Source organism: Sinocyclocheilus grahami, unplaced genomic scaffold (assembly GCF_001515645.1).
Source record: "Sinocyclocheilus grahami isolate Dianchi unplaced genomic scaffold, SAMN03320097.WGS_v1.1 scaffold1692.1, whole genome shotgun sequence".
Taxonomy (NCBI): domain Eukaryota; kingdom Metazoa; phylum Chordata; class Actinopteri; order Cypriniformes; family Cyprinidae; genus Sinocyclocheilus; species Sinocyclocheilus grahami.
This window is the reverse complement of record NW_015506871.1, coordinates 214,844-230,524: the sequence shown is the minus strand read 5'-3', so window position 1 is coordinate 230,524 and position 15,681 is coordinate 214,844. Positions and strand designations below refer to the sequence as shown.

Below are 15,681 nucleotides of genomic sequence, written 5' to 3'. Positions count from 1 at the left end.
AAAACATCTCACACATATATATATATATATATATATATATATATATATATATATATATATATATATAAATAAAAATTACTAAAAATGACAAAAATTACACTACACTACAAAACACTACAGAATCACTAAAACTTAGCTAAAATTAAAATGAAAACTCAAAATCTAATTAAAAATATTAACAAAAACTCAATGATACTGAAATGACGCTGCTAGTTTCTAAGAATAGCCCATTCTCCTTCAGCTCTGAGTGTAAATGCGCAATATGAATCATCTGAAAAACCATCACAATGCATCTGTGCATTCATTTCCCCCCGAGCTAGTTAACTGCAGGACAAATTACCTTTCCACATGGTCCAAGTTTCCAGCCACCCCGAGTCCTCCGATAGTGTAGAGTTTCCCATCGTACACCAAGCTGTTGTGCCTGCAGCGAGAGACGGTCATCCGGGACACCAGGTTCCAGTTGTCCAGAAGTGACATGTAGCACCACACATCTGCCACTGTCACCCCTGACTCCGTACCACCTGGAAACAAGACCACGCACCATCACGCCTTGACATTGCACAATGTCAATGTTGAAAATGCTCTGAAAAGATTTGGGAATAAATTTACAACTGTTTACCGATGCGCCATGGACACCAAGACTTGTAATACGACCTCAGAAAGTACCAAAATAAGCTGGACAGAAACGTGACCTTGATAAAGGATTTGTTGCATTTATCTGGCACGGAGAGCAATAGATGTTTTGATATCACGGGTCGGTGGACGCAGATTAATGTAACTGCATTGGTGATCCTTCATCAGATCATTGCAAAAACAGTCTGAGAAGTGACCGCAGAGTCTGTTCTGTTGATACATGACCTTCCCTCCAAAATCTGACGTACCTGACAGGTAAATATTGTCCCCGGCGGAGATGACACTGAAGAATTCGCGGTCGTAGAACGGGAGGCTGGCTAGAGGATACCATTTGCTGTTCTGTGGGTTGAAGCAGGTGACGGCCGTCAGAGAGCGCTGGTTCATACCGATCGCCTGCCTTCCTCCCACCAACACGATCACCTCTGCTACACCTGCGGGTTAGACGGAGGATACAAATATATGAGGACTTGATGGCCCCTGTGGTAGCCGTGTCGATGTGTTGAAATAGAGAGCCTGACAAAGGCTGGGTGTGCAGTTATTCTTCATGGCGGATTGATGGACTGCAGGGACCTCCAAAGAAGATTGCTGCTCCTCCACACCGTTTCACATTGCAGCTATCTTATGTGAGAATCTAAAACCCAGAGAGCTGCACTACAAAAATAAATAAAGGCACACTGGAAGAAGAGAAAAAAAAGTTTTACTGAAGCGTCAGTAAAACCTATGAATGGCAGTATATGTAATATAAATGAAATGAATATTAAAATACAGCACCTAATATATTATATAAAAACTGGTATCCAGGTTACCCAGCATCCCACGTGAAGAGTCTGTCTGTGCATGTGTGTCCAATGAAGAGTGTAAGTGAATTATCAGAGCTTAACTAAACTCATAACCATCTGTTTGGCTGCATGCCCTCAAGAGTCTTAGAGCCCTGGGCACATTGGCTTCGACACTACATGAAATGCATCATGGGCACCTGCGCACTCATCCGTGATCCTCTATTCTGCTACTCTCATTTTTGCAAAGTACTCGGATGAAATATGAGTGTTTAGCATTTGTAATAACAAATTCAGTTCTAACACACACACTGCTTTAAAATCCGATCGGATGAACCAATATATGCACACCTGTGTCCACTACTGCATGCATTGTACAGTTATGCTAAAGTATTACTAGAACATCACTATGCTACAGGTTTTATACTCAAACTTTGGTGTGTAATTCAGATTGTTTGGTAAATGATGCCACAAATCTTGAAGTTGTCTAAGAAATTATCCTTACAATTTTCCCTTGGCGGATGATAACATGTCCAAAATACATGTTATGTAACATGTTACAACAGAATTGACTCCCGGAAAAAAATCAGGGAGTGACAACCGCATTTGCAGAAATTCTACGCCGTGTGTATGAAACCGAACTGAACAACCAGTTGTTAATGACCAGTGCTAGGTAGTAACTGGATTACATATTCCATAAACTAAGTACTTGTAATTAGATTCTATTGCATTTTAGAATACTCAGACTAGTTACTTTTTATTGATTATATGATTACATATTATTCTCATATCAGAGTCGTGTCTATTCTGTATGTGTGGTGCACATGAAATCAGAAGGTATGGTTTGATTCTTTAGCGTTGCCAGATCTTGCTAGAAAAATAAACAACAAGCAAGAACAAGCGCTTATTAAACTCAAACTCATTATCTTGGAAATATGCCATGTACCGAAATATAAGTGACCTGCACCTGTCTATTTTATTAACTCCATAAACTGGATCGAGCCCAAATAACAAGCCCAAAGACGTTTAATAAGTGTCGCTTATAATAAGTGGACATGGCAACCCTTCAAAGAGTGTGCTCTGTGAAACAGCCTTCCAAACATAAACTAAACACAATAGCTCTGTCAATGGTGGTTTAATTAAAACTGCCGAACATATCCAGCCTTTGGTTGCTGTAATATTTCTTTGGTAAAGAAATGCATATTTAAATGCAGTTGTCACTCATGAAACCCGTACCGTGTACGTGGCCATAGAGACTTGGGGCCTCTGCATTGGATCAGTAGGCAATCGCCTAACAAGCACCTCACTTCATTTATCTTCAACAAACGAGGTCTACACGTTCTACTCTCATTTTTGCAAAGTACTCGGATGAAATATGAGTGTTTAGCATTTGTAATAACAAATTCAGTTCTAACACACACACTGCTTTAAAATCCGATCGGATGAACCAATATATGCACACCTGTGTCCACTACTGCATGCATTGTACAGTTATGCTAAAGTATTACTAGAACATCACTATGCTACAGGTTTTATACTCAAACTTTGGTGTGTAATTCAGATTGTTTGGTAAATGATGCCACAAATCTTGAAGTTGTCTAAGAAATTATCCTTACAATTTTCCCTTGGCGGATGATAACATGTCCAAAATACATGTTATGTAACATGTTACAACAGAATTGACTCCCGGAAAAAAATCAGGGAGTGACAACCGCATTTGCAGAAATTCTACGCCGTGTGTATGAAACCGAACTGAACAACCAGTTGTTAATGACCAGTGCTAGGTAGTAACTGGATTACATATTCCATAAACTAAGTACTTGTAATTAGATTCTATTGCATTTTAGAATACTCAGACTAGTTACTTTTTATTGATTATATGATTACATATTATTCTCATATCAGAGTCGTGTCTATTCTGTATGTGTGGTGCACATGAAATCAGAAGGTATGGTTTGATTCTTTAGCGTTGCCAGATCTTGCTAGAAAAATAAACAACAAGCAAGAACAAGCGCTTATTAAACTCAAACTCATTATCTTGGAAATATGCCATGTACCGAAATATAAGTGACCTGCACCTGTCTATTTTATTAACTCCATAAACTGGATCGAGCCCAAATAACAAGCCCAAAGACGTTTAATAAGTGTCGCTTATAATAAGTGGACATGGCAACCCTTCAAAGAGTGTGCTCTGTGAAACAGCCTTCCAAACATAAACTAAACACAATAGCTCTGTCAGTGGTGGTTTAATTAAAACTGCCGAACATATCCAGCCTTTGGTTGCTGTAATATTTCTTTGGTAAAGAAATGCATATTTAAATGCAGTTGTCACTCATGAAACCCGTACCGTGTACGTGGCCATAGAGACTTGGGGCCTCTGCATTGGATCAGTAGGCAATCGCCTAACAAGCACCTCACTGCATTTATCTTCAACAAACGAGGTCTAAACGTTCCCGCAGAAGGAAAATGAAAGAATCCCAGCATCATCCGGTGTAATTCTATCCAGGTTTACACTTAGAAAGCCTATTGTTGTGTGTGTAAGGGTTCGAGCGCTCAGACTTCCTGCATCATGTCTACACCGGCGCAGGGCTTGTCATCAAATCGCCTCGCAGAGACCGGCTTTGTTTAAGGTGCAGGAAGAAAGGCGGTGAGAGAGCCGAGGAAAGTGAGAGAGAGACGTGAAGACATCCTTGAGCTTCTTTTAACCACTGGCTCATCTTTCCGAATCAATACTTCCCCTGCGCTCCCCTGACAACAGCCGCCTGCCTGATCCATGGGCTTCTCTCTGCTCCAGCATCCTTTTTTTTTTTTTACAATATTGTCATCCTTTCTCCTTCTCCATTTCTCTCTCCCTCTTTCTAAATCTTGGCTTTTCTCTCCAGGGCAGGTAAAAACACAACTGGAGTGGAAAAGCAAAATTGAGAGGAAAAAATACACTGTGAAAGGGATTGTCTTAACTGAGACATGAGGAAGGGCCAGACTGCTGCTGAACCATATGCTGCCTGATCTGGGGGAAATGAAGCATTCAGCATCCTTTAGGCAAGCAGGTAGAGCAGACAGAACATGTGCAAATGAAGTGAAAGGCCCCTTCTTTACAGTCTCTATTTTGTCAAATCAAAACAAATACATACTGTATCCCATAATGTATCCACAATGGTGTATAACTGTAAAAAGCTCATTTACATTCATGCCTTTGCAATATACAATTTAAAAACCGTGTGAAAAAGGGAACAAAAAAGGAACTGCAAGGAATCCTACAGACACAACTAGGAATTTTAAAAGTTAGTAAGTTAGTTATTAGTCTAAAGTGCACCCTTGATTAAATTATATGATTTTCTCATGATTTTGCAGAAATGTGTAATATTAGATTTTAAGACAAATACAAATTTGCCTGTACAACCTGTATATATAAAAAAAAGATATATATATATATATACACATTATTAATTTTATAATAATTTAATTAAATTGAATTGAATTTCAATTTAAATGTAAATTTACATTTTATATAATTTACATTTTCATTTTAATGGATGAGTTCAACATACAGTGAAGGAAAACTACTAGTGCCCAGCAAACATGTGAAGTCCTTCAATAGTGTTTCCTTTTTATTATTATTTTAAGAAGCTGAATGATTGTTTTGATTTATTATTTTGATTTATTACATAATTCTCATACTTCCAAGCATGTTATTTCATAATATTAGTAAATAGTAATAATAAAGAATGAGTGGATGTGCCCAAACTGTTGACTGGTAGTTTATAATTGACGATGCATTTCTCTGTGTGCACACCTTATAAAATTATATGGCAGGTCTATCACTCCAGTTACGGTCACAGCGAGTATATTCATTTTACTGTAACCCCTAAAGGGCAACCACAGCGCACTGTGAGATTTCAGTCTGTTTGAGCAGCAAGTGACCTTTTTCAGCCTTCAAAAGTGCTGCTGAAGCAACATTTCATTCCTTAATGAGACGTGCTGCTTTTAATCGAGTTACCTCCATTCAAACAGCCTAAAGCAAGCTTCGTCATAGAAAAGTAAACAAAAACAGAAGTAAACAGGAAGTGGACCAGTAGGAGTTCAGCCAGCACCTGTCAATCAAGCTGGATGTGGGCGGGGCAAGCGCTTCCCACATCTACTTTTCCTGTTTGCCTGCTTTCTGTCGACGCGTTGAGCAGCGATCCACAACTTTGACAGGTGAGCTTCTCCTCGCTCGGCATGCACAGCCTCCCACAGGACAATCACACCCGTCTCTTCCGCCTCACTTCCCCTTAATGTGTCCTATCTATGGCATTGGCTCAGCGGCTGCCATCGGTAAATAACGGTTTGCCAGACGGGATGTCAGGGCGGCCAGGTAGCGCTCATCCCCCACTGAGCTAAAGAGCTATAATGATAACATCCAGAGTTAGGAACGATGGTAAATAACTCTCTTTTTCTCTCCTCCTGTGCTCAATCTCTCCTTCACAGTGGGAGGAAACCCAAACCTGCTCTAAACAGCCACCACCTTGGCCTAGAACAAGACCCCGGATCCCCCAGCCGAGACCAGGCTTGGTTTCCATCTAATTGCCCTCGTCCTGCTCTTCCCCATCATTAAAAACTGGATGTGGAAGAGGTCTTTAAGTCCAGAGGAGAGGAAGTTATCTCTCTCCTCTGAGACTCTCCGACGGTTGGGGTCATGGGCAGAGATAAATTGCAGCTTTGAACCCGTTTGTCAGAAAGACGTGGCGGGCAGGTGACGCTGCAGGCGCGGGTGTCCCTGACCGTCTGAACTTTGTATGTTTGGGCTTTTACCTCTGTCATTTCGTTGCCCTTCAATCCAGTTCTGCCGGAGCGAGTCAAAAGCCTCGCAAATGAAAAGAGAGGATAAGTCAGGCCTGAAGAAGTTATTAAGTGCTCTACCTTGGAAATACATTTTCTGGGAATGATGATGATGATAATGTAGTTAGGGATGAAACGAAAATCATTTTGCTCACATAACAGTAATGCGTGGAACAAAATGCCCTTTAAAGTTGTCCGTAACCTTGCGATCTCTCACTCCTCCTCAGCTTTTAATGAATATCCTGCATTTACTGGACAATCCAACTCACTGTTTCAAGCTCAGGTACTGCAGTAGTTTAGACTCATGTACCCAGGCACTAATATTGGCATAAGTGACCCTTTGATAAGCTCTGCCTCTTTGGTTACTGTTGCAAAGTGTATACATTGTAAAGAAATTGACTTGAGATTTCCTTTACCAACAGGATTTTCAGTAAAGTGTGCTCATGGTGGTACAAATTGATTGATATTATATAAAAAAAATTCACAATATAAATAAATGTTATATATAATGTTGATTTATGTTGAGTAAATGTTGACACACACACACACACACACACACACAAAACTGAAGTTCTGACATATTGTTTAATCCAGATTAAGTAAATATGCAAGCAAGCACGTAAATCAATCAAATCAATCAAATCAACCAACCAACCAACCATCCATCCATGCAGCCAACCAACCAACCACTCAATCAATCAATCAATCAATCAACCAATCAATCAACCAACCAATCAATCAATCAATCAATCAATCAAATCAACCAACCAACCAATCTAACTTTTGGCAACAATATTTTACTGATAATATTACTGATAATTTCCATAACATTTCATCTAATCAATTATAAATGGAATAAAAACACATGAAAATATGGTTAAGTAAATAAATGAATCTAATATTTGGCAACAATTTTTACCATATTTTTTATAATTTCCATAAAAAAACTATAAAACATAAAAATTATATATGGATTAAAAACACATTAAAAAATACCAGTGTCTTCTCTAAGAAATGGCAAATGACACCAGTTGCTAAGGTTGTAACAGAAATTTCATTTTGGGTGAACTATTCCATTCAGGCAGAGCTCTGTGAAGAGTCAATTGCAGCATATTCTGGCCATTAACCAGCCACTTGGACAGAAATGGGGTCGTCTGATATTCATACAGCATAAAGTATAAAGGAAATATAAACCAACCATGGTTTGCTTCTTCCATGTGACATTTACACGAGTAAAGGGGTAAATCTGGGAAAGGGTACATCTGAAATAGATTATAACATTGAGAGTGAGCATAATCTACAGGTGCACTCAAGGCTACTACAGTAAGTGCCTCAAAAACCACTTGACTGTCTTGCAAAGATTGGATGCCAGAAGCCTTGCCAACCTGGCAAATCAAAATCCCTCATTGTAACAGTCTGGGAAATAAATGCAAAACACCTGGGAGCCAGGGAACTTAACATATTACCATAAACATGACTTTAATTCTCAGTGTACTCATATAACCTGCTTGTGTAAAGCCAGCCAATCCAGCCAGAGTGCCGTTTTGAGAAACGCTTATTTTCTCGTGCATATGAATCAGACTGAGAATTTTAACCAATCATTTAAAGGGGTCATCGGATGTCCATTTTCCACAAGCTGATATGATTCTTTAGGGTCTTAATGAAAAGTCTGTAACATAGTTTGGTTAAAACTTCTCAATGGTAGCCTAAAACAACACCCTTTTTACCCAGTCAAAAACAGCTCTGTTTACACCAAGCCGTTTTGTTGCATGTTGCTTTAAATGCAAATGAGCTCTGCTCACCCCACCCCTCTCTTCCGAGCCGCTCTCTGAGAGACTGTAAACTTTAGCCGCATTCATTGTGAAACTTGCTAACAAGCACATTATTAGGAAAGGCGATTTGCAAAGATTCAAAAAAAAATCTTATACTCACTTCTTCTGTAGGTGAAGCTGGATCACGAATGATTTGCGCGAACATAAACGCATTTAGGTAGATCGGTGGCACATTCCCTTTAAAAACAAACGTAATCCACTGCGTCTTCAGCGGCTCAGATGTCGGGAGTAAATGACGACTGCTATGTTCATTATTACATCCAACAAAAGAACACCTCAGTCGCTTAGGAGACATTCTTGTCTACATCTGCTCCAGCGGTGAAACAATGGCGGACTGATGACAGCTCACTCAGGGCGGGTCTAAGGTAAGACACCAGTCCAGTCTGTGCTGAAACGCTACTGTCAATCAACTATCGTAGGATAGTTGGTCTGTGTGATGTCACACTGACAGACATTTGAGATCGACTCGATTTGAGAAAGGGGAAATGATTTAACGAGATAAAAAAAAACACTGGGTGGATCTTTATCATCATTATAGGGTGGTTGTGTACACACACTACCGACACACATTTATGTTCAAACAACATGTAAAAGTGCATGTCGCATCCGATGACCCCTTTAAGGATTTAGAGAGACCAAACTAAATAATTTAAAAATCAATTATTGAAAACTGACTCATTTCTAAGTACCAAGGGAAAGATGTGCCCCTTCAACAGTCACTTTCACACATTTAATTGCAGTAAAACTGCAAAATTTGTCCCTCTTTTATCTGTGTTACAGGAACATTCACACCGGAGCTGAAGAATTGGCTCTCTTTCAACTCAAGAGTGTGAATTTGTTTGGAATTGGCCACATTTAAAGGAAGACATATTGGAATGACAAGAAAAATTATTTACTGAATTGACCGTTTTAAAATTTCTATTAAATATTGAGCGACTGAATAACTTGCATTATTAAAAAAAAAAAAGAAGGAATACAATTTGCCATCACTCCCTCAGCCTTTGTATTAGAAAAACTCATGCAGCAGCATCCGTCAGGCCTATAAACCTTCAAACCTTAAGCCAGCATTCAACAACTGACTTTGCTTCAAATATTCAGTTATTAAACAAAACAAGTATTTATTATATAGTATAATTATAACATCATAATTTAAAAAAAAAATTATAATAAATTTGAAATGCAATTCTGCACTCTGTTTACTACCTCAATTCAAATTCAGCAACTGAATTAGAATTTAAAAGGCATCTGTAATTTAATTCTGAATGGCGCATAACTCAGACTCACATACAGTGTGAACACCAAAATGCTGTTTAAGCTCAAACAAGAACTTTTCCTCCAACATTACAACATCTTAAACTGCCAGAGCTGATTTTCCACAATGGGTCCTGTTCACAAATGAGCTCTAAATGGAAAAACGCTGTTAAATTTACGGTCTAAGAGCAGAGACTAAGAGCAGCTCAAACTCTAGGCACAATATCTGCACATAAACTCAAGAGTCCACCGCACTGCGAGCTGTCATTTACAAGGGACCCAAGCAGCAATCAAACTGTCCTTTGCAACAAGAGAAACAGCTCCCGGACAGGAAGACAGACATGATTCTGAGTGAGCTTTGTGCTCTGGAGAGAGAATTCCTCCCTGTAGAGCACTGCCGCATACATTATCTATCCGTCTCTTAAAAGCAGTGTCTTATTTAATAGTTTATCAACCAAAAATTCGTCATTCTCGAATACGGCCGCATTAAGTGTGACAAAAACGTCCTGAAAGGGGAATTTAAAACACTGCAGGCCCACTGAGCCAAACACAGTTGCAAAATCATCCACTTCAAAATGTAAATTTCATCCAGCTACTGTAGACGACGGAAAAGCAATCAACAGCTGAAATGTACCGAGCGAAATGTTATGATTAGGGCTGACACATTTATCATTTCCATTCTCTAGGACGGATTAATCCAACAAAAGACATGTGAACAGGAAATTCAATTATGATGGTGGTTTGTAAAATGAACAAACCACCAATTTTGATGCAACAGTCACAGAGGAGTCAGGAATGATGATTAATTGCAGTAAAACTGCAAACGTTTTCTGCCTTTTGTTTGTGCTACAGTTACATTCACACCAGAACTGCGCTAAATTGAAGAATTGGCTCTCTTTCAATTCACAAGTCTGAATTTAATTTTAAATTTGAATTGACACACCTGGAAGTTGAATTGGAATGACAGGAAAAAGAAATACCTGAATTGCATTTTTACATTTTTAAATGGTCTATAAAAACTCAATTTAACCCTTTGAAACTGGCTGTGTCATCACCAACCTGTGCAAGCAAGCTGCATTCATGTAACTGTAACTCTTCAACCGTTTGAGTTGAGTGGAAGGAGGAAGCAGGATTTTTCAAAACGGCATCTTATAATGTGCAGTGTGTGCAGAGTGCATTTGCATGCGTGCAGGTGTGTGTGTATGCAAAAAAAGGCTTCTGAGTGAAAACTGTGAAACCCAGTGAGACAAAAAGACTTGTATTATATGTATTACAGTCCAGTTTTCAGATGTTAGATTCTTTAGTTAATTTTTTCAGATTTTTAAACAGTAAAATTTATTCATTTTGACAAACTCTCAACATAGTAATTGGTCAATAACTGTAATTTATTAAAGGGGTCATATGATGCTTTTTTAAAGATCATTATTTTGTGTATTTGGTGTAACAGAATATAGCAAATACTTAAACTAATAACAAAACAGTAGCTGATTCAGAAGCGCCGGATTGTCATAGCAAAGTCAGAATTACTTCCTCTCCTAGGTTCACGAAACGGTCGTCTATAAAATGCATTGCTGTTCTGTTGTAAGTGATCTTAAAGATTCCTAAATGCATCTACTTCTGGAAGGCCAAATAAAGTGCTTTTGCTTTCGCACTGAAACACACAGCGTCTCCCTGACATGCTGCTTCAACACTAACTGCGGTTACTGAAACCACGCCTTCTTTCTTTGCGTGCACATTTGGGCGGCATTATGCTAATATTTCCACATAGTGAGGTAGATATGTGGGGGCGTGTTAGAACGAGCCGTTTTAGGGGGGCGTGGCAGAGTCTTAACTTTGATAAAGAATATCTCTTTGGTTTTGAGACTTTAGTCTTTGCAACTTCAGGGATCTTATCTATGCACAATCAGCTTGTAACACTCCAAAGAGAAAGGAAAACTTGAAATCGCATCATATGACCCCTTTAAAAACCATCTGTGTTCTGAAAGAAAGAAAAAAAACAACTCCTTGCACTTGAAGATAGCATACTGTTTTAGAATTTTACATAAAAAACAGTAAAAGTGACCTATTTTAGATTCAGGTTCTAAAGAGTTAATAACTATGATGAAATATAAAACAAACACAAATTTCTATAGGTGGCATTATAGGAGGCCTATAAACCTTCAAACTTGGTAAAGCCATTATTTATCAAATTATTATAATACTACAAATTAAAAAATATAAACTTAAATACAATTTCATTCTACATCCTTACATTTAAATTGCCATTATCCAACCTATTTGCAAACTTAATTCTATTTCAAATCAAATCCAGGAACTGAATTGGAATTTAAATTGCATTTGCAGTTTAATTCTGAATAGTGTGTACAACCCTGACTCACATACAGTGTGAACACCAAAATGCTGTTCGAACTCAAACAGGAACTTTTCTACCAACAGTACAACTTCTTAAACTGCTGGAGCTGATTTTCCACAAAGGGTTCTGTTCACAAACCAGCTCTAAATGGATTTTTTTTAAAAATTTAAGGTCCATCTATAGGTGGCATATCAAACAATTACTCAGCGAAATGAACTAACCATCAATTTTGATGCAATAGTCGGGACTGACAATGGCTGAAATTCCCTCGCGATCGTGCCCAGTTCTTCACATCCGCTTCAGTAACATCCACAGGCATCTACAGGGACGCTGCGCTTTATCAGAGAAAGAGACTAATTAAACCGACTGGACCCTGCGCTGAAGGTGAAACACCGAAAGCAATGAGGTTGGCCCTCCAGTCATCGCATGACTAAATCAATTAAACAAACGCAGACGTACTGCAAAACGCCACCCTTCCGTCCTCACCTTCAAGCTGCTGCTTTGGCGATAAAAGCAGTTAGAGAAATGAGTCGGTAAAAGCGGTTTGTGGTCTGTAAAGGACTGAGCTGAGTGTTAAATCAGCACAATCCAATACCTTTGACTCCTTCTGCCACACGCCAGCAGCCGATTGAATGTTGCACTTCGAAGAGGTGACCTCAATAAAGTGTGTCAAAGCTTTGTGAATGGCCGCCAAAAGGAAGGACGGATTCTGAAACGGGAGCTAATTAGTCGAAATCAGCAGACGTACAGCACAGAAATGACATGACAGCACACTCAAACATGACAGAAATGCAATTCACTTAGTGACAGGGATACCAGACGACTATAATAAAACATCAGACAGGAGGGTAACCTGCATACTGTGACTTGAATAACGCATTTAACAGTTTGCAAAGCATGTACAGCACTAATCAAAAGTTTGGGGTCAGTACGAAATTAATATTTTAATTCAGCAAAGAGGCATTAAACTGATCAAAAGTGACAGTAAAGTCATTTTTAATGTTTACAAAAGATTTCGATTTCAAATAAGCGTACTTTTGAATTTTATATTCATCAAAGAATCCTGTAAAAAAAACAAAAAAAAAACAGTATGACTGTTTCCACAAAAATACTGTTTTCAACATGAATAATAATAAGAAATGTTTCTTCAGAAGCAAATCAGCATATTAGAATGATTTCTGAAGGATCATGTGACACTGGAGTAATGATGCTGAAAATTTAGCTTTGCACCAGGAATAAATTACATATCTAAATAGAAAACGGTTCTTTTAAATTGCAATATTTCATATTTTACTGCATTTTTGCAGCCTTGGGTGAACATAAACGACTTTTTGCAAAAACACAAAAAATCTTGCACCCCCAAACTTTAAAACGGTAGTGTAAATGATTGAAAATGACTTCTGTAATGTCTAATCTTTGGACACAAAAAGAGTAAAATCCAAGCTAAAACTCTCAGCTTCACACATAATCGGCTTATTTATTCTGGCATCCATATTAACAGGTTGCTGCATTCCTATTTTGCACTGTGCTCGATTTCTCCACCTGTAGCGAGCTTAACTCAGCAGAAAACACAAATAAAATGCACTGTAAGTCTTTGTATTGACACCATGTCTTGCAATACGGACTTTTATGAAGCCACATGAAGTGATAGAGTGAAACTACTCCGCTATTGTAACAAACAAAACTTATGTTGGGCTTGATGCAGTGATAAGGCACATAAACAGCACTGTCTGTGCACTGAATCCAGATGATTTTTCAATGTTTATAGCTATGCCATGGAGTTTGGGTTAAGTTCTGAAAGTGAAAGTAACGTGACATGTGGCCAAGTATGGTGACCCATACTTGGAATTAGTGCTCTGCATTTAACCCATCCAAAGTGCACACACACAGCCGGAGCAGTGGGCAGCCATTTTTTGCTGCGGCGCCCGGGGAGCAGTTGGGGGTTCGGTGCCTTGCTCAAGGACACCTCAGTCATGGTATTGAAGGTGGGAGAGAGCACTGTACATTCACTCCCCCCACCTACAATCCCTGCCGGTACGAGACTCGAACCCGCAACCTTTGGGTTACGAGTCTGACTCTCTAACCATTAGGTCACGACTTCTGTGTAGATTAATTACCATTTGGAAGCTAATATGGACGTCTTCCTCACATAAATTACATTTCATGTTTACAATAGGTCACCACAGCTAGAAAATGCATGAATCACTATGAGGGCAAATCAAAAGACTAAGACTAATTATCAGGACAAATGGCATCTCAACTCTGTTAGAGTGCTTTGCTCGTCCTAGTGATTGAGAATGTGCATATAAACAGCTTTGGAATGAGACATTTATAGACACTTTCATCCAAAGCGACTCGCACTGCATTTAATGTAAATAATAGGACAGTTCTTGGAAACCCATGAAATCATAAATAATCCCTCAAAAATGTGCTGACTGCAAAACATTCATCAGAGAATGTAAAGTATACAGTATGTATTAGTTTAGTATAGTTTAGAGAATTGCTATGTGGTTGCTTGAAAGTTTTAACTGGTTTCTTAGATATGGCTCAGGTCTTTCCATCAACACATATGGCATTAAAGTCTGCAATTTTATGCCCGTTTAATTGCTCACTAATATAAAAATGGTAAGTTTGATTACATAGAAAAGTAATAGTTTTATATATTTTCCCATTGCCATTTAAAAAATGTCTGTGTTCTTGCTTTTCCATCAATGTTGTTATTGTTAACTAAAACTAACACTATTCAAAGTCATTGCCGATAATAATAAATAAATAAATAAATAAAGCTGGAATAAAATAAAATACAAATATTAGATGAAAAATTCAACTTAAAAAACCTTTTGAAATGTTGCCTTGGAACTGAAATAAATAAGTTGAACTACTAAAATTACTCAAATAAAAAGTGAAAAATCATCAGAGCTATATAGAAATATTTAGAAATATTACAAATTTTAAAAAAGCACAAAACAAAATGACTACATTTTAAACTACAAATAAAATAATAAAGCTAATTCAAATTGATAATAAATGCTATAAAGGTACATAAAATAATAATAAAAAAAGATTACTGTTATTCTAGAAAATTCAAAGAAAATCAAATATTTAAATAAACTTAAAATAAATCAATATAAAGCATTCGGTGACACAATACTGCTAAATAAATAAATGTTTAAGTTTAAGCTGGAATAAAATTGCCTTTGAAATGTTGCCATGGAACTGAAATAAGTTGAAGCACTAAAAGTACTAAATTAAAAACTGAAATAAAAATAAACTAAACCTATGTAGAAATATTTAAAAAACAAAAATCGAATAAAATGAAATGAAAAAATACATATATAAATAAAAATACTAAAACAAACCAAAATGAAAATGAAAATAAAAGCTAAATGAAAACATAAATATATACCATACTAACAGGCTACATAAAAATACTAAAATAATATTGTTCTCCATATGATGTAAGTCAATGGGGTCCAAAGTATCTTCTTTTGTGTTATACTGAAGAAAGCAAGTCATACAGGTAAATGCATATTTTTTTACGAGCCACTTCAAAAAACAATTTCCTCAAATTAATTCTCTCAAGGAGGGCCACAATATTAAGCTTCTGCTTTAGTAAAGCTGTTCAAACATCATATGATGTTCAGGGTCAGAGTTAAGCAGAACAGGGTCACCTTTCACAGTCCTCGTCCCTTATGGTTCCTAATTACGCCCCTGACCTACCCACGAGACCAGCCGCTAATCAGCTGCAAGTGTGGGCGAACTAGATTAACAAACGCTTTGTTATTCGACGATAATTTGAGTTATAGGTGTGACGGCAGTCCTCGCTGCCAGCATGGACTGCTAAAAGAGACTGTCGTGAGTTTAATTAGGACGGATTGCCCATCTACAGCAGTTACAGGGTGTGAGCCAGGTGTGCCGTCACCCTGATTTGCTCGGAGGATTTCCGTGCGGCAGAAGCGGAGGGAAGAGAAGCGCCCAGGTGAGTCCCATCAGTCTGACGACAGCTGGCACTTACCAG

General features: G+C 38.0%; 1 protein-coding gene across 3 annotated transcripts in view; it reads right to left on the bottom strand.

Moving 5' to 3' along the window:
* Positions 1–15,681, bottom strand: part of LOC107572077 (kelch-like protein 29) — a 209,779-nt gene that overhangs the window by 34,024 nt on the left and 160,074 nt on the right. For all 3 annotated transcript variants that reach the window (XM_016258479.1, XM_016258480.1, XM_016258481.1), the window contains exons 8-9: positions 882–1,064; positions 341–521 (exon numbers count right to left, since the gene is read on the bottom strand). In XM_016258479.1, coding sequence (XP_016113965.1) covers positions 341–521; positions 882–1,064 — 364 coding nt within the window. The remainder of the gene's footprint in view (positions 1–340; positions 522–881; positions 1,065–15,681) is intronic.